Genomic DNA, 19,192 nt, shown 5'->3' on the forward strand with positions numbered 1-19,192 from the left:
AAAAGATGCAGGAACAAATATGGATACATACTGTACGTTCAGTACCACACAAACACAAGCATTAATATTTCTTCAGGCATTCGAGTATGCAGTGCATAAGATAATATAGAGTCTGACCAGTTGTTGCAGTCTTCCTGTATGACATGTCCGGAGGGATACAGCATACTGTGGTGCTCACATGGACAGTCTGATGCCTTAACACATACCCCATCCTCGTAGATCAAATCTAGAGTCAGTGAAATGATTTTATTGTCTTCAAACATTCATAAACGAACATATATATATATATAAAGCCTGAGTTTAGTTAATTTAGTGTTACTACCATCAGGGCAGTAGCAGCCATCCAAACACTGTAGCTTGCTGTCTATACACATGTGTTCAATCTTGCAGTGCATGGGACAGCAGGTAATACACTCTCTGAAAAAGAGCTCACCAGGGCAATAAACATCTATAACAAAGAACAACAGATACTCTCACAATATGTATCTCATGCAATCAAATGGCTAAAAGTACTGAAATATTTGACGTCTGCAGATGAAATAAAACACCTAAGGATGTTCGTTAGAGTTATTTTACAACTCAACGTCATACCTGTGGTAAAATTACTGTAACACATGACACATTATTACATATATCCATAACAAATTATTTTGCTTTTATAAAATGGCAATAGCAAAATATTTCAATAAATTGTCACCAATAAACTGTTAAAATGACTTATTTACACTACCATTCAAAAGTTTGGGGTCAGCAAGGGTGCATTTACTTTGTCACAAAAGATAACATATAAATGCTGTTCTTTTGAATTTTCCATTCATCAAATAAAACTGATGAATGTATCATGGTTTTCACAAAACTATTAAGCAGCATAACTGTTTTCAATATTGATAATAATGAGAAATGTTACTTGAGCATCAAATCAGCATATTAGACTGATTTCTGAAGGATCATGTGACACTGAAGAAAAATTCAGCTTTGCCATCACAGGAATAAATTATGTTTTGAAACATATTAATGATATATTATTACTAAAAATATATTAATAAAAATATATTAAATATACATATATTAGCATAAGAGACTTATTTTAAAAACATTTTATACAAATCTTGCCGACTCCAATTTTTAATGGTATTTTATAGTTAAGAATGATCAAAATAAACAATAGTTCACCAATAGTTCACTAAGATAAACTTCAGGTTGTTTAAAGTTGTCAAGCAATGCAGCAACTTGGCACATACATATAGGATTCATTTGTGGTTAAAGGTGTGTATATATTGGCAATTTTACATCTGAATACTCATTCAGTCAGTCTGAAATATATGTTTTATAATATTTACAGTACATGTAACACCTTTACGAAATAAACTCAAACATCTGAGCAACATTTATGCATTTGCAAGTTACTTACTGCAAACAGGAAAGTGTGCTCTCCAGTTATGCAGCGGATGTTCAGCATGGGCACACGCTCTTGCATACTCTGTAAACACCTGGCACACCACATCACCATTGGGACCAGACCTGCACCAGGTGAAACAATTACACACACAACAATTATAAAGTGCAATAGCAGCAATAGCATGAGTATGTTTAGGATTGCACTTTGGAAAGTAATGGCAGTAGCTTTGCAATGCAGGTTTAAAGCTTTCCAATAGGTATGGCAATGTCAGTACTTACAGACAGAGGTCATTGGAGCAACTGGCCATGTATGAATATGGACTGACAAACTCATGGCAAGACTGGAACGGTTCCTTCAGTAGGGTGGCACAAACTTCCTCCACTTTCTGCAGTGAAGAACCATAGTCTGTATTAACCAGGTGTATTTTGGGTGTAGAGATGTGATTATGAGACTTTGGTTGGTGTGGGACAAGAATATATAATATGTAAAACACACATATGTGTGTGTGTGTGTGTGTGTGTGTGTGTGTGTGTGTGTGTGTGTGTGTGTGTGTGTGTGTGTGTGTGTGTGTGGTACCAATAAGACATGAGGATCCTGCGTCGCACATGGTGAGGGGTAGAGAGAGGGAATGACAGGACATCTGGCCAGCTGTGGCTCCTCCTCTGCCCAGCTGTTTCCAAACATGGATAAATCCTGTGTGAAAACACCTGGAATGATAAATGCATATGAGTAGGTGATGCATTATGTGTTCATGCACTTTTTTTAAAATCAACATCAAGATTTTAAAATTTGTGTAAGGGGAAAGTGTGTAGTTTTCCACTAATTTTAAATGATCCTGTGGTGTTTTTTAAAAGTAAAAATATTCTCTAAAACTACATGCATAATAATTATGAAATTGTTATGCATATAAAAATGCAGTTTAAAATAGTTTTATATGGAGTATAGCATGTCACGCCACAGAAAAATTCCTATAAGTCTTTCATATCAACTACCATAAGAATCATTAAATATTACTTGTCTGACTGTCACAAGCAAAGAAGTTGTGAGAAAAAAGTGTTTATGATTGAATTTTACTGAATTTTATTGAAAATAACTATAATATTGTATATCACGGTCATTGACAGGCATAATGTGAATGGCAGGGTTCTATTCTGTTCTATGTGTTTTGGTTCTGTTTTCCCTGTGCCTGTCATTTACCAGTGTGTCTGATTAATGATTCCGTTCACCTGTTCTGTTTATTATCACGTTAGTTCTCCTTGTTATTTAAGCCCTGTTTTCCCTGAGGTCATTGTTTGGTGTTGTCAAAGTTATGTGGTTGTATTTCCTGTATTCTCCTGTATTCGTTGGACTTTTGGATTAAAGACTATTTTGTTTGAATTATTGTCTTTGTGCACTTGTTTGGAGCAGCCACTCGTGACACTGAACCGAAACAGTATTTTTATTTTTTTCTTCTCCATGCCATTGGCCTGCTATGCTTGGAACAGAGGGACTACTCCCTGTAGTCTCACATCAAGGATTTTTTTAAATTGGTATGCCAAACTCACTATCCAGACTTCTCGCTTTGGGTGTTTTATATCTCAAGGCTCAGGGAGTGGTCCAAAGGCACACCTCCCATAGAAACCTCTTTGTTAAACCTTGCCGCATTCGTGGAGTGGGTGCTGGTGAACAACGACTCGCCGTTCACCATTTGCCCCATGGAGGACGACACCATCCCCACTCCAGACCCTGACCCAGAGCCCAGTCAGCCTTCACCCCGCCTGATGAAGCTACAGCAAAACTCCACTGCAGACACGTAGCCAGAGCCTGCCATGGACAACAAGCCAGTACATCAAGCTAAACCTGCACCCTGCCCCGGAGCCTGAGCCCAGGGATACGTCTGACCAGGTGTGCGAGATTTCCAGCCCTGAACTTCCTGTGTCCCAGCTGGTCCCGTCCAGCATAGAACTTCCTGTGTCCTCGCTGGTTCCACCCAGCTTAAAACTTCTTGTGTTTCCTGAGTTCCCGCCCAGCCACCCTCTCCCTCCTCCTCTACCTAAGCCATCCTGTTCACCAGCCCTTCCTCCGCTGGGTACTGTCAGTCCAACGGCTCATTCACAGTTGGTCCCCTTCAATACAGTGGATTCGCCTCAGGTCTTCCAGCTCCCAGCTCTGCCTCGGGGTGAGGATTCCCCATCTCTGCCTCCAGCCACAGAGCCATGGACTCCAACCCAGTGGCTCCGCCCTGGGGTCAATGCTCCATCAGCTCCACTGTGGCTTGTAATCTAACCAGTTCCACCCTGGGCTTCACCTTCCCTGCGGCTCCACCCGTGTTCTTCGGTCGCTCCAGCTCCAACGCTGTCTTCTGGGTTCCTGCCTCTGCCTTGGTCCCAAGAGCCGTCAGCTCCACCCTTGCCATCCAGACCTGCAGTATCACCCTGGCTCCGTCTGGGTCTCCATAACCGCATCCTTGGTCCCTCCTCCCAGGCCTCCACCATGGCTCCTCCTTCCAGCGACCCTGCCTTGGACCATCGTGCTGGCTGTGTCCTGGGTCCCTGCATGGCTGCTCCTGGCTCCTCCCTCCACTCCCCCATGGACTGTTTTACATGCCCCTGACCATTTTTGTCCCTCTCCTCTTCCACATCCTCCTCTAGAACCCCAGCCTTCCCTCCTTAGTTGGACCTTGGATGGTGTGAGGACATGCCTTTCCAGAGGGGGGTGTACTCTCAGGGTTCTGTTTTGCTCTATGTGTTTTGATTCTGTTTTCCCTTTGCCTGTCATTTGACCCAGTTTCCCAGTGTGTCTGATTAATGATTCTGATTAATGATCTCATTAGTTCTCCTTGTTATTTAAGCCTGTGTTCCCTGAGTTCACTGTTCGGTGTCGTCAAAGTTATGTGGTTGTATTTCCCTGTTATTCTCCTGTATTCGTTGTACTTTTGGATTAAAGAACATGTACTATCTGTACAATCTCTGTCATGATGTATTTCATACTATTCAAATAATTCACTATTTTTATATTGTCAAATAAAATCTATACTTTCTAATCTATTATTGTTGATGTTTTCTCTTTCCATTACACAGTTTTAATTCAAATGCCACAGTCCGTAACAAATTGAGTGAAACTTACCATAGCTGGTCATTAAGTCATCCTGAGTGTCAGCATTGAAATTGCCACAAAGTCCACAGGTGTGTCCTACAAACTCAGGACCCATCTTGATGTACACAGAGCCAGTGAACCCCTGCCAGGCTAGTGTGAAACCCTGTGGCTGTGTCACTACAATGTAGTCAGAGATTCGCTCCAGCTCAACATCGTGGATGTGATGGGGCAGCTGCACACTACAGAATATTAGAATAGAGAATATTCAACCACAGTTAATACTACACACACATTTAAACCATTACTGGACAGCTCTTTAAAAGAGTCCCTGAAATATTGTGTAGGTCAGGTTGAGGTTAAGTGACTAGTGTGTGGTTGAATGTGAATGTTCATTACCTTTGACCCTTGAAAGTAACACTGAAGTTCTGTAACCTAATCTCCCCCTCCCACGGCAGGAAGAGGCTGATTGAACGTGTACAGGAGTATGGGAAAGAACTGCATTCTGGGTCATTATGCACCTGCAAATCAATAATTAATAATGAAGCACGATATAAGAATCTAGCAGTATTAAAGTCACCATGAAATCAAAATTGACTGTTCTTATGTTTTATGGAATATTTTCCATGCACATCTTTTTTTTATTTATTTTTTATTCATGTTCCCTCTATACTGTTTCCAAATAACTTCATGGCCCCTATGCAACAACAACTCTTCTCTGAGAGCGGGACATCCTGTCACTCACATGAGATCACAGCAATAGCAAACCAAAACAATCCAACGATTCAGTTCCCGATGGACAAAATCAAGTCCCACCATACATATTTTCTTGTTCAAGAAGGTGTTTTACTTGGATATACATCACAACAAGGAAGAGAAGACTATTGCAACTTATATTTCATGGCGACTTAAAAAAAAACTAAACTGAACCTTCATTTTAGATTATAAAGAATTCCAACACTAAAATTAGGCGGAAGTAAGCCACATTGCCACTAAAATAAAGAATCTGCAAATACAGTGTGCAGCTCTTAAGAAGCTTCCTCTACATCATCAAAGAGCGTACTTATCCAGAGCAGCCGGGCCAATCCTGCTTAAGTTCTGCATTACTGTCAGCCATCCTTTCAATTCATTGATAAATGATATTGGCACTTAAGCTAATGGCCTAAAGAAACTCCTGGCTGAGTTAACTCACCTTCTCTGGATTCCCATCAGTGAGTCTGGGAGAACAAAGCCAATTCTGTTTTGGCCCTGGCTGTAATTACTGTATTAAACTGTAATGGGCATAAATGACCATAATAATGAGATCACTTTCTCTATGAATGCCAATAAATATCTTCCTCAGGCAAGAGCTCTGCAGTACACACACACACACACACACACATATGGCATCTCTGACACAAAGCAGAGAACAGTAGTCTGCTCAAACGAGCCACATCTGAAGCTAATAGCAGTCAAATGGCAAAAAAGAGGGCAACAAATCACCATCTGGTAAAGGACATATTTTCTAACACTATGAACATCAGTGGAACTACAAACGTATGCTGTAGTAAATTAGTATTTATAAACATTATAAGAGATCACCTGTATATGTACACTTGACCGAGTGCTGTCTTCACAGTCTCTCAGTAACGTGTAGCTGCATTTTCCAGGGAAGTAGAAATAAAGTCCATCGAAGGTTTCATAGTTGTATTGTCCCCACGAGCGGCATGTCATCTCTCGTTCAAAGCCTAGGTTGGGGACTGAAACATTTTCTCTATTATTTGTCATGCCAAAACTAAGAGAGGAATGTGAAATTAAGTGTTGAATGTTGCACAGTACAGTACCTGTCTGGCAGTGTGTTCCAGTGGCCTGGTATAAAGTGCAGTTACAGGAGTCTGGATGGACACACCAACCCCCATTCAGACAAGGAGATGTACACTCACCTGCACGACACACATAAAGCACATTAAAATAGTGTGTGTTTCAGTGCGTGTGTTTGAGATCTGGTAACTGAAGTGGTCAGTGAAGCATTAAGATGAATCCAGCTCTTATGTGTAATGATGACACTCAGCCTGTTGAACAGATGTCCACTGAAAGAGGGGGCAGTCCCTTCCTCACATTTCAGATGAGCATAACTCTTATTGTTTGCAGTTTCTCATTACAAAAATAAGGTTTATGCATCACAAACTTGCATAAACTGTAATTATCAACTTGTTATAATAGTTTACAATTATTCCTAAACACAATAAACAAATAAAGCTTGTGGCAAGCAAATTCCAGTGCATCCACGTTGGCACACATTAACAAACAGTTCCTTACAGTTTCATTCATACACATATGTGCAGGTGTAAACAAAAAGACATGCTGAAATTAAACACAGAGCAATGTTCATAGGGGAAAAACATGCATAAAGACCCATGACACACACAAAGAGAGCACTGGGCCTAGTCCTAAAGTCACATTCAGCTCAGGTCTTACCGGTGGCTCTGCGGAGTGATGGCTTCTGCGCTTCTGTTTGCTCTGCTGACGATGTGTTGCTCTCTAAGGATCTCTTTGGAGAATAAAATGATTGAATTAACACATAGTTTGTGTAACTGGGGTACTGTGACCCCTAGCAGGTTCACATATAGTCTACGGAGTTTGCCAATTATTGTTTGACTTCAAACTATTGAAAAAAAAAAAAGGATTAAACAAAAATTCTATATTTAGCTGATGTACCAGCTGAAGTTTAGTTGATCCACATTCAAATGTAAGTAATGTGCATGACATTAAAAATGATTATAATGTGCATGAAAATATGCAAGTACATTAATATTGTTGCATATGCATTTCATGTCTAAAATAAACACTTTAAACATTTTGTTATTATTTATATACAATTTAAATATATATATATATATATATATATATATATATATATATATATATATATATATATATATATATATATATATATATATGTGTGTAGCATGGGGTCTCTAAATTTAGGTCATTGGCTTGGAAAGACTCCTGCGTTAGAGTGAAAGAATTAATTGAATAGGCAGAAAAGTCACAGAACTCTTATTATACAAAGGCCATTTTTTTTGTTAGGCTACAAGCAAATACATATTGAGCTTATGTAACTCTAGCGGTTCTTATTAGTTGACTAATTAAAACTACGATCTGTCCTGCAACTAGGCTACATTCATTTGTTTTCATATCGGATTATGAAGACCTCCAAGATTAAATTGATCAGGATAATAGAAGCAGGGCGCCGCAGGGCAAATGTGAAATTTCAATCAATGTCCTAATCTAATAAATCATTGTTCGCTTGACTGTAGGCTACAGAAGCTGCAAGAATGTGCTGCGCATAACATGGATAAGAGTTTATTATCACCGCATGAGGGGGTAGGCTACATGAGAGCGATCAACGAATCACTTCACTTCAGAACTAAATCATTTTCTTATCTGACCGAAACCAGCTCTATTCTGCCCGCTTCTCCCCATCACACCTGATATCTGAGAGTTCAATAATTTCATGTAGCTTACGAGGCAGTAAAGGGAGATGTATTCTGACATAATGAACGGGGCCAGTGTGTCTCAGTGAATAGCGGCTCTGGGGAACAGCCGCGCCAGCTTTACCAATCCTAAGCGCCCAGCGGACACCTGAAACCGCTTTACTGCCTCCGAAATGACGACTTTTTGTCCCAAAGATCTCCACAAAGCCAGCACTGGGGGTTGTGTTTTCTGTGTGCGAATTAAACAATGAATTTAAGGGGGGTCAACTTCTTTTAAAAGAAAAGTTGCAAGGAATTTTTTTTTCGATGCGCAATCTATCTCGTTCATAATGTGATTTTTGTGCGCACCTGACACAATTGACCAAATGCCAAATAGATCATTTTAAAACAAACAAACCAAAAACACAAATGTTAGCCTACATGCAAATTTATAATAAAAAATATAATGACGCAGTGTTTATAAAATGTTTTTTAATAGGCTAGGCTACTCAATTGTTGTTAATTCTTTAGTCTAATTCTAAGAAAATATGCACCATTCGTGCATAATTCGCATCCTCTTTTCTTCTTCAGTATAGCCTAATTAAATAGCCTACATGGCTTATGAAAAACAGTAGCTTAGCTAATGAAAAATAAAATGAGCCAGAGGATAATTCCTTTTGCTGGAACTGTGTAGAAAAAGGTTTTAAATTCCTTTATATTTTATCATTTAAACCTCACTGAAGTTTCGAAAATTTCATTTGATCCTAATTGAATCAGGCTATTCTCACCATAGCTTGTTCAACAACCTCGCTTTTATCATAGATCAAGAAAGCACATCTTTTGCAAACATCTTGTTTTCTGTAATGTTATGCATTTAACCTCATGGCACTGCATTTAGCGCAGGTTTCCTTTGCGCTCTCTCAATGCATCGCTTCAGCTCTCCTACCTGCTCCGTTTGGGAAGCGGGATCCCATTTCTCCAGCATTATCCTGCTGCTTTCGCTGCTGCATGGGACACACAGAGAACAAGGAGCGGTTTGTTCCTCACACACAGCTAATCAGCACTTGTGTTCGACAGAAAAGCCAGAGACTCACAGGCGTTTCGAGCTTTGACGGCCTGTTTTACAACTAGAACAGACCTGAAGACCTTTCAATTGATTTCATCAAACATGCGTAAAATGAGTTAAGTCGCGATCGAGTCGAGATGTCAAAGTTTCAAGATGCTCAAAATGCGCAGGATGTTTACCATTACCATGTAAATAGATGTAGGTTGTAATAGAAAAGTTTTCCCCCGTTACAATAAATAAATAATAGGCCTAAATAAATAAATAATAAATGAAAATAAAAAATACAGCACGCATAGGTCTGTCGGATTTAAATCGTAATACTTACTTTTCAAAATCATGCTGTTGTGTTGAATTCAGACTTTCAGTGCCCCACGTGAGATTTGCTAAAAAGAAACAAATGATCACATTAGTGCAGCACTTTTCAAAGTTCATGGTTAGATTTTTTTCACAGTCAGTGTAACACTTTTCTGTATCAAACAATTTAATCAAACGTTTGGAAACTATGCTAAAAATATGAATTGTATATATTTTTATATAAAAATTATTAAGATTGTTACTCATTGTTACTTTGATACATTAAAATAAGGAATTTAGGCAGACCATTAGCATTAAATAATAGTTCTCCCTTCACTGCCAGAGGAATTGTTTTCCTCAAAGTTAAAAGCTGGCTCATTTGACAATAATAATAGGCAATACATTTTTTTTGCAAAATCTAAATTTAACTTTAAAATAATAGGCTAATCAATATATCAGAGCATAAGTGACCACACCAGTCAATCGTCATGCTACTTACCTTGATATATTAAGATAAAGAATAATAAATAGAGTAAAAAAAGTTTCTTTCCGGGAGTTAAAATAGGATCCATTCGTGACTCATGCGAATCACTTGAAATGGAATGAGATTCTCCCCTCACACAGTCTTGCACCGATGGGCACTATCGACGCATATTCCCGTCTGACTGCAGCAGCTGCTCGCGCTCTCTCTCTCTCTCTCTCTCTCTCCTGTGTGTCCGAGCTCATCTCAGGTGCTGAAGATAACACCCGTTGCGCGCTCGCCCTCATTAGCATAATATATGCTAATGAAACCCACTAATGCATTACCACAACTTAAGAGAGAAAACGGGATGCCCGTTTACTGTTGCTGCAAGAAAAAGCCAAAGTTTAGGCTTAAAATGTTGATATATATTTTGTTTTGTTTTATTTACATTGACAATGAAAACCAAGTGATCCAACAACTGACAGGTGTTAAAAGGATAGTTCACATTCATAACAATAAAAAAGACCATTCTGTCATCATTTAGGCCTACTCATCCTCGTGTTTCACATCCGCATAACTTCATTTCTTCTCAAAAGGAGATGGTAGGCAGAATGAGAGGTCACCATTCACTTTAATATGGAAAACAAAAAGATGCAATGAAAGTGAGAGGTAGCTGAGGCTGTCGGTGCATTCTGCTAGAGTTACTTTACCCAAAGACTTTCGTTCATCTTTGGAACACAAATTCAGAAACTTTCTGAGAGATTTCTGTCCATTCATTGACCATCTATGCAATTACTATTTTGTCACTTCAAAATTCATAAAGGGATTGTAAAATGAATTGAGCAGTTTAGTCCAAATTTCCGAAAGAGACATGATCGCTTTATATGATGAACAGGTTCAATTGAGGCTTTAGTTCACATTTAAACATTGATCAACAAACATAAACAGAAGCTCAACCGAACCTGCTTGACATGCGAGAACAAACCTCATTGGTTCAAGCTCAAAGGTGCTGTGTAACCATGTGTGTAACACAAGAGAATGAGCCTCGATGGTTCTCGAACGTCAAGCAAGCACGCCTCAAGCACGCTCAATTCAATATGGATTAGTTTTATGATCTCTTTATTAACTTTTTTTTAAGCATTGACGTGTCAGATGAGTCTATGGAGTGACAGAAAGCTCTCAGATTTCATTAAAAGTATCTTCATTTGTTTTCCAAAGACGAACGAAAGTCTTAGGGGTTGGAATGACATGAGAGCGAGTAATTAATGACCGAATACAATTTTTGGGGTGAATTAACCCTTTAACATCTGCCTAATAAAGAACATTCTTGAAACATTCTTTTTGGAAACTTGAATCCACTCTGTGCGAAATGGAGAGTAGGCCTAAAGAATCTATATGCTAGTGATGTGCACATAATCTGCAGCTGACAAAAGCCTTTCTCAGAAACAGAGCTAATGACGCGGGGGATTAATCAATCAAAGATAATAGAACAACAGGTTTTACTGCAAATACATTTGAGTAGTTTCAGGTACAATGACATTTAAGGTGATTATAGATTTTGAATTTTGCCCTTCTACATGACATATCTCCTAACTGCAACATCACTATAATCAATAATTACTGTATAATCTGGGATTGTTTAAACGAGTCTATGCCACACAGATAAATCCATTCTTCATCACTTTGTACTGGCCTACAGTAAACATTTACATGCCAACTTCTTTTCAACAAATGAAACTTCATAAAAGACAATCCTGAGTTAACGTGTGATATAAAGAGGAGTAATTTGACAGTAACAAGATTTTTTGAATGTCTGTGGCATTTACAAAACCATAAGATCACCTGGGTTATTTATTGGGACTAAATTCTTCCCCAGTGTATGAGGAGGTCAGTTAAATGCCCATGGTGTTTTGTAAACAGCCCTCTCTTCCACAATGTGGCCACAAACATTATACTCATAACTGTTTTACAATTTTTATGGTCTACGTGGCTGTGAGCGCCCTCCAGTGGCTAGCAGAAGGCTAAAGACAGCAGCATTGATGACACACTGGATGAATCCGAAGGATGGCACACCGTATGTCTCATAGAGGAATCCTCCTATAGTTGGCCCCACAGTTCGCAAAAGAGACTGCACCGAAGCACACAGACCCAGCATGGTTCCTGAATACACACAAACACCACACAAAGTGCTTGAATTTTTTTTTATGAATGTTTAACTAGTTGATGATTAATTGTTGGAGCCTGCTTTTTTATAAAATATATTGTTAATATAAACGTGTAAAGGCTGAATTCAAGGTGCAGTAATGGATTTCTGAGAAAAGGCAGTTAAAAGTGGATCACACCAAGCACCAAAACCAAATTTGCTTGTTGAAATCACAATTAAATACCATGTCTCAAATCAGCAACAAAATCTAACATGATCTGTCATAAAAATGGTGTTTCTTATTCTCAAATAGCGTTAAAAAGGCTTTTTTTCAGGCTAGACCAGCCACTGTGCATGTGCAGTCCTAAGTGCACGTCTCAGAACACTGACTCTCTCTAAAGCAACCGGAGCTTCTAGAAGCAGCAGCACTGATGCGATGACTTTAGCAATCAGCGAATGGCTATTTTATTCAGAATGCGGGACTTATTCCACCATATTGCACGTTGCACTTTTCCCCATTCATGAGTAATATGAGTGTATATCTAAAGTCTTTGACCACAACACACTCTTGTAGCCATTTAGCAGTAAGGGCTTTTACACTCATGGTGGGGGAGGAGAGAGAATGAGCTAGAGGGAGATTTAAAGAAGGAGAGATGGCTGACGGACATTACAAAAGAAAAAAAGGTTAGAGGAATATCACTGGAAAAAGAAAGAGTTTTAGGACCCGCGTTAATATTAGAAAAGCTTTCTGAAGAGACCCAAGCAGGAAGGCCTGAAAATGTACGCTGAGGTTGTGTTGTTTCTGCTCCATACGCGAGTAACATTGGTTTAGCTATGTTTCAAAGAACCAAGATATGCTGTTGTTGTAATGTTAGCTTACAGGACAGTTTTGAGTGTCGTTGTTCTTCTGGAGCTGGTGTGCTGCTGGCAACTAACACAGACTCTTGCTTGAATATACTCTCGTGTACTGGATGTTCTTTTTTGTTCTTTCTTGACGTTTGTACGTCATGTTCACTTTATTTTTCATGAAGCGTTTTTTTTGTTGTTGCTTTGCTTCAGCTATGATCTTGCAATGCGTGTTTGTGCATTTTGGGGGCAGAGCAATGAAGGGAGGGGTGTGTTTGTTTCTCAGAAATCACTTACTGCACTTTTACTAAAATTATTATTATTATTATTATTATTATAAAGAACAATTTTCAAATTTATTGCCATAATAAAAACCTTAGTAAGGAAAATGATTCCTCAGGCATTGAGTACATTTATATGTACTTATAAGTACTATTTATATGCACAAGGGCATCCAGTTGAGTGCGTAGATTACCTGTGTCAGAGGGAGACACACTCTTGGTCAACATGCTATCTGTGATGACATTGAAGACACTTAGAGAAAACATCATCGGTATCACGATTAAACAAAATTGAAACACATTGGTCATCATAGCCTGAAAAACACACAAAGCACATATATTAAACATATGCACTTAAAGGAGATACACACATCACCAATTATTCCATAGTTAACTGACACCACTGTTATGCAACTAATTAAAAATAAAAAAGGGAACTGGACAGATGATTTTGCTATATCAGTTTACCTGTGCAAGGCCCACTACACTGCTTATCCCAACAGACAGCAGCAGTAAGGTATATTCTGCAAATCTAGATGTAAGACGCCCAATTACAGCACCTTGGATCACCTTTAACAGTAAGAGTCACTTATTACCAAAGCAAACCACCTCAGCACAGCAGTGCTTTAATTCAAATCTATTTATATGGCATATGATTGAGTAGAAGTGTGCATGTGCTTATACCATTTGAACAATGCCAAAGTAAGCCATCAGATAGCCATTCTGCTCAGCCTTCAGTTGGAAGAAGTTTATGGCAATGATGGAGAACATAACTTGAAATATACCTGAAGCACAAAGGAAACCGACATAAATATATAAAACAAAACACAAGAAAAATGATGTAATGGAAGTAGTGACAGATCTTTACCTTCATCTTGTGACATACATATAGCGAAACATATTATCAAAAGAGAAAAAAAACTATAGACCAGGGACTTATTTATATCCATCGGTTGTTGATTGGATGGACGCAAATCTGAATGCAAGCGCGCAGTAGGTTGCAAGAACCCTTTCTTGCAATCTACTGCAAGCTTGCATTCAGATCTTGCATAAATGCTTAAACGGATAGTTCACCCAAAAATGAAAATTAGACCATGATTTACTCAACTAGGTGTACATGACATTCTTCTTTCAGACGAATACAATCAGAGTTATATTAAAAAATGTTCTGAGTCTTCCAAGCTTTATAATGGCAGTGAATGGCAAGTCCATAAAAGTGCAACCATCCATGATAAAAGTGCTCCACACGGCTCCGGGGGGTTAATGAAGGCCTTCTGAAGTGAAGCCATGCGTTTGTGTAAGGAAAATACCCATATTTAAACCTTTATCGACTAAAATAACTAGCTTCTGGCAGATGGCCGTACGCATCGATTTACGGCGAAAGAGTAACTCTTGACCTTGAAGCACAACATAATGACGAACGCGGAAGCGCAGAGGATAGAGCAAAACAAAACACAAGTCACGAATTAGAAGTATAAAACGACAATTTTTTAAAGAGAAATGTCAGAGGAGTTTGAGTTTGTTGCCCAGCCCTGTTTGTTTGAACCGTGAGAGGCGTCAAAGCTTACACTACTTGTACATCCTACGTCATACATCGTCAAGTGTTACTCTTTTGGCGCAAGTCGACTTGCGTAGGCCGTCTGCCGGAAGCTAGTTATTTTAGTCAATAAAGTTTTAAATATGGATATTTTTCTTACACAAACGCATCGCTTTACTTTAGAAGGCCTTTATTAACCCCCCAGAGCGGTGTGGAGCACTTTTATCATGGATGGATGCACTTTGATGGACTTCAAAACAGAAATGGCCATTCACTGCCATTATAAAGCTTGGAAGAGTCAAGTCATTTTTTAATATAACTCCGATTGTACTCGTCTGAAAGAAGAATGTCATATACACCTAGGATGGCTTGAGGGTGAGTAGATCATGGGGTAATTTTCATTTTTGGGTGAACTATCCCTTTAAGGGGACTAAATGATTGGAGAAAATGGTGAATGAGGGTGAATTTTCATTTCATTTAAGTACATTTCCACTGTGTTTCAATAAGTTTATAGTTTAAAGTCACAAACAGGAACAGTTGATATATATATGTTCACCTGATGGCAATCCAGAGATAATCTTCACTATAAACGTCTTTGCAACACCTGGAAACTTCATCAGTCTAGTGATCTCCCCCAGATTAAACACCGACTTTGATGATCCCTTCTCTAAACACAGACAAAAGTATTAATATACAACATTTTTTATAAAATAAAGTTATAAAAAGCCACAGCAAGAGTATTTCTTCTGTGTCTAGGTGAGTCTTGTGTGTTTGTCATACTGTCACTCTCTGGCACGGTGTGTACTTTGGTCTGTTTAGGGATGAAGTTCAACACCAAAAGCAAGGAAACAAAACTACCGATAGCCGCAAAAGATGCTGCAAACTTTTCCCTGCAACACACACACACAAAACATCATCATTGATATTTAAATTGTGTTATACTGGACCAGTGCTGCCTAATTTTGTGATAAACAACACAATTAGCTTTTCTTAGAATGCAGTTTTTCCAAAGTACAAATGGTAACATTTTGCACTAGTGCACACAAAGTATCAGGAAGAGCTTACATATTAGCAAAAAAACTATTTTGAGAAGGTGTGCTGAATTTTAAGAGATGTTGGCTGGCATATATGTAACCCTGGATCACAAAACCAGTCATAAGTCCCACGGGTATATTTGTGGCAATAGCCAACAAAACATTGTATGGGTCAAAATTATCGATTTTTCTTTTATGCCAAAAATCATTAAGATATTAAGTAAAGATCATGATCCATGAAGATATTTTGTAAATTTCCTACCTTAAATATATCAAAAATGTATTTTTGTGAGTGAATGCAGCACAATCGCCAATAGAAATGGAGAACTTTAAAGGCAATTTTCTCATTGTTTTGATTTTTTTGCACCCTCAGATTTCAGATTTTCAAATAGTTGGATCTCGGCCAAATATTGTCCTATCCAAACAAACCATACATCAATGGAAAGCTTGTGTATTCAGCTTTCAGGTGATCTATAAATCTATAAATAAAATAAAAAATACCTATAAGACTGGTTTTGTGGTCCAGGGTCACATATATACTTGATATACTACAAAAAAAGAATATGTTTATTCAGCAAGGACGCATTAAATTGATCAAAAATGACAGCAAAGATTTAAATTTCAAATAAATGCTTTCTATTAATCCAAGAATCCCCAAAAAAATGTATCACAGTTCCCAAAAAAATAATAAGAAGCACAACTGTTTCCAGCATTGATAATAATTATACATTTTAATTGAGATTCTTGACCAAATTAGCATATGAGAATGATTTCTGAAAGATCATGTGACACTGAAGACAGATGTAATGGCTGCTGAAAATCAGCTTTGCCATCACAGGAATAAATTACATTTTTAAAATATTTTAAAATACAAAACATTTATTTACATTTACATTTAGTTATTTATCATTCTTATTGTATTTTTTATCAAATAAATACAGCAACGGTGAACATAGGAGACTTCTTTTAAAAACCTTTACAAAATTTGACAACCCCAAACTTTATAATGGTAGTGTAGGTGGTGTAGTGTGTTTTACCCAAAGCGTGTGCTGAGGGTCCCACCCAGTGTTGATCCTGCAATCATGCCAATGCCAAAACAGAGGCCAAGTTTCCCAAGAGCTTCTGCTCGCTTCTCATTATCTGACAAATCTGCTACCACCATTTGAGCTCCTATACACACACAGATACAAATGCACTCATGTGTGTACAAATGCACTCAGAGTGTGTCTGAGTTACGTGCATGTGTGTGTGTGTGTGTGTAGGAGCATGTTTTACCTGGCAGGCCATGCATGAAAACAGCAGGTAGTTTGTGCACGAAAAGCATAAAAGTGCTGTCTGCCACTGTCAACAGTAGGAAATAAACCACTGATGCCAAGCAAGACACAGTGAGAGCTGCACGTGCTCCAAACACATCTGCAAACCTGAGAACAGACACAAGAACATGATGACACATCCAAGTGTGTGAATAAAAGAAATCACTTCTGTACATACGATAAAGTAACTGTATTCTTATAACTTAAATAAAATGTTAAATAATGAGATCTTTTCACTAAGCACACATAATTACATGCATGCATTTATCAACACTATACCATATATACATCATATATTACCAAAAACACAACACAGATCTGATATCTTCTTACCTTCCATAAATAGGGCCTCCAAGCAGCTGAATCACTCCAACTGTGGTCTGCAGATATCCGAACCAAATAGTGTCGAACCCGAGCCTCTTCGCCAAATACTGTTCCACAGAAGACAAAACTGAACATGCAATGCAACCCATCTGTTATAACTCCTGAATAGCTGAATAAATCTAAATATCTGAAAGAACCTGGATTAGACTAGAATAGGGCAAACATCATGGCCAGCTTTGATCCACTATACAGCCTTTATATTGCATGTACATTTAGTAATTTAGCAGCAGCTTTTATCCGAAGTGACTTTTAATTAATAAAGTAAATCCCAAGGGTGTGATGCAGTAATTACATGTTGAAAATATCTAATACATATATAAATGTTATAAAAAAAATTAATAATATATAAGTACAGCCTACAAAAATATTGATATATAATTTAATATTGTTGTAGTGCTTCAAAAAGTGTATTAAATAAAAAAAGGTATAAAAACAACTACATTTTAATAAATATAATATAAATTATATAAATATATTTTATGTATATGATCATTTATATCATCAATTATATTATATACAAATAAAAATTATATAAAATTTAAGTGTAAAAATAAATTAATTCACATGAATTAACACAAGACTAGTTTGCTGGAATGTCATATGAAAATATCACTAAATATAAGAACACAGCAGCACACACCAAGAAAAATCAAAAATCAAAAATAACCTGCAGATATTCCAGAGTGCAGCTAAAGATTGACTCAAATGTGGTTTCATTTAACACGTGACTCTGAATGAAGTCGAAAAAGCAAGACCGACGTACCGGTGTTATGGAGAACTGGAGGAAGAGCCAGGTGACGTCCAGAGCTGCGATGAGGTAGGTGATGTAAATCACTCTCTGCTTCGCTGCAGGTTCCATCATACAAATTACTTTATTAAATATCAGCTCTAGGTTTGTATTCCCCGACACGACAGGTCTCCGTCCACTCGATCTCCACCTCAAACTGGTAAAATAAGAGCATCTGCTCCAGCGTATCCGAGTCCCTCCTGACGATTTAACCGGTAAGTTACGAAAAATAGAAACGCTTAACGCTTTACGGCTTCATCCAGCAGTAGAACAAGTGACAAAGCATAATGTCATGTGAGGGAAAGGTTAAACCCATGAGCGCGACGACCTGAACTTCGACCAGTCTTCAAACTCTCAACAGGTTATATCTATTTCAGTTTCGCTGAAGTTCTGCTCACTCCGGTGGGGAAAAGGGGGTTCTTCATAAGGGTTAAAAATATAATATAAAATATTATTATTTATATAAACATAATAATATATATAAAGACTTACAATACTTTTATACAAATCTTTAGGCTTTTCATTTCCGCAAAATAGGCTGCCATAGATATTTATTTAGGCTACCTTGTTTAAACTGACCGACTACAATGTTGTGACAAACAAGTAACCGGATTTAAGAAGAAAAATAAAAGTGTAAAACGTATGGTGTATTAAGTGCTAAAAGAAAATCCTAAATACAAAGTCCTCGCCATTTTGTTGTGGATTATGTCGAGGAAATTCCTCCTCCTCTCTGTGTCGTGAACACCGGAGGCGTGACTAGCCGTCAACAAACCTTCTACAATCCACATCTATTGTAAACGGAAAACGAATTGCAAATAAACGGACACCAGAGAGTCTATCCGAGAGATTAAAATAAAAAGAATTGACATTTTGGTCACATATTTTATGTCCTACAACAAAAAACAATCGAATTTGTTGAACAAAATGCAAAATGTAACCTTTGTAAACCTGTTGTCACAAAGAAATTAAGGCATACATATATTTTCTCTTATTTACATTGCAGTACATTAGTAATATATTTCTGTCTTAGATATTATTAATGATTATTATTAGTATTATCATTATTATTAGGCCTACTACTATTATATTAAAATTGCTTGTTTTCCTAAAACCATTAT

The 19,192-nt window shown here is 37.8% G+C and overlaps 2 protein-coding genes across 2 annotated transcripts in view; both read right to left on the reverse strand.

Annotated features, from left to right (window-relative positions):
- Nucleotides 1–9,858, reverse strand: part of otog (otogelin) — a gene marked incomplete at its 5' end in the record, with an annotated part of 41,606 nt that extends 31,748 nt beyond the window's left edge. The window contains 13 exons of the mRNA XM_079865815.1: nucleotides 118–226; nucleotides 323–448; nucleotides 1,412–1,521; nucleotides 1,678–1,784; nucleotides 1,976–2,106; nucleotides 4,505–4,713; nucleotides 4,871–4,992; nucleotides 6,053–6,210; nucleotides 6,295–6,393; nucleotides 6,929–7,001; nucleotides 8,873–8,930; nucleotides 9,318–9,375; nucleotides 9,786–9,858. Of these exons, the coding sequence (XP_079721941.1) occupies nucleotides 118–226; nucleotides 323–448; nucleotides 1,412–1,521; nucleotides 1,678–1,784; nucleotides 1,976–2,106; nucleotides 4,505–4,713; nucleotides 4,871–4,992; nucleotides 6,053–6,210; nucleotides 6,295–6,393; nucleotides 6,929–7,001; nucleotides 8,873–8,930; nucleotides 9,318–9,375; nucleotides 9,786–9,858 (1,433 nt within the window). The remainder of the gene's footprint in view (nucleotides 1–117; nucleotides 227–322; nucleotides 449–1,411; nucleotides 1,522–1,677; nucleotides 1,785–1,975; nucleotides 2,107–4,504; nucleotides 4,714–4,870; nucleotides 4,993–6,052; nucleotides 6,211–6,294; nucleotides 6,394–6,928; nucleotides 7,002–8,872; nucleotides 8,931–9,317; nucleotides 9,376–9,785) is intronic.
- A 1,373-nt stretch (nucleotides 9,859–11,231) lies between these two features.
- On the reverse strand, nucleotides 11,232–18,810 carry slc67a1 (solute carrier family 67 member 1). Its single transcript, XM_079867293.1, has 11 exons — nucleotides 18,639–18,810; nucleotides 18,051–18,493; nucleotides 17,237–17,334; nucleotides 16,866–17,011; nucleotides 16,628–16,760; nucleotides 15,337–15,446; nucleotides 15,113–15,223; nucleotides 13,704–13,804; nucleotides 13,488–13,589; nucleotides 13,214–13,334; nucleotides 11,232–11,909 (listed from the first exon to the last, which is right to left on the reverse strand). Exons 2-11 carry the CDS (start codon nucleotides 18,147–18,149, stop codon nucleotides 11,725–11,727), a joined length of 1,206 nt encoding a protein of 401 aa, XP_079723419.1. The 5' UTR covers nucleotides 18,150–18,493; nucleotides 18,639–18,810; the 3' UTR covers nucleotides 11,232–11,724.
- Between the last annotated feature and the right edge of the window lie 382 nt (nucleotides 18,811–19,192).

Source organism: Squalius cephalus, assembly GCF_949319135.1.
Source record: "Squalius cephalus genome assembly, chromosome: 3".
In the NCBI taxonomy this organism is placed as follows: domain Eukaryota; kingdom Metazoa; phylum Chordata; class Actinopteri; order Cypriniformes; family Leuciscidae; genus Squalius; species Squalius cephalus.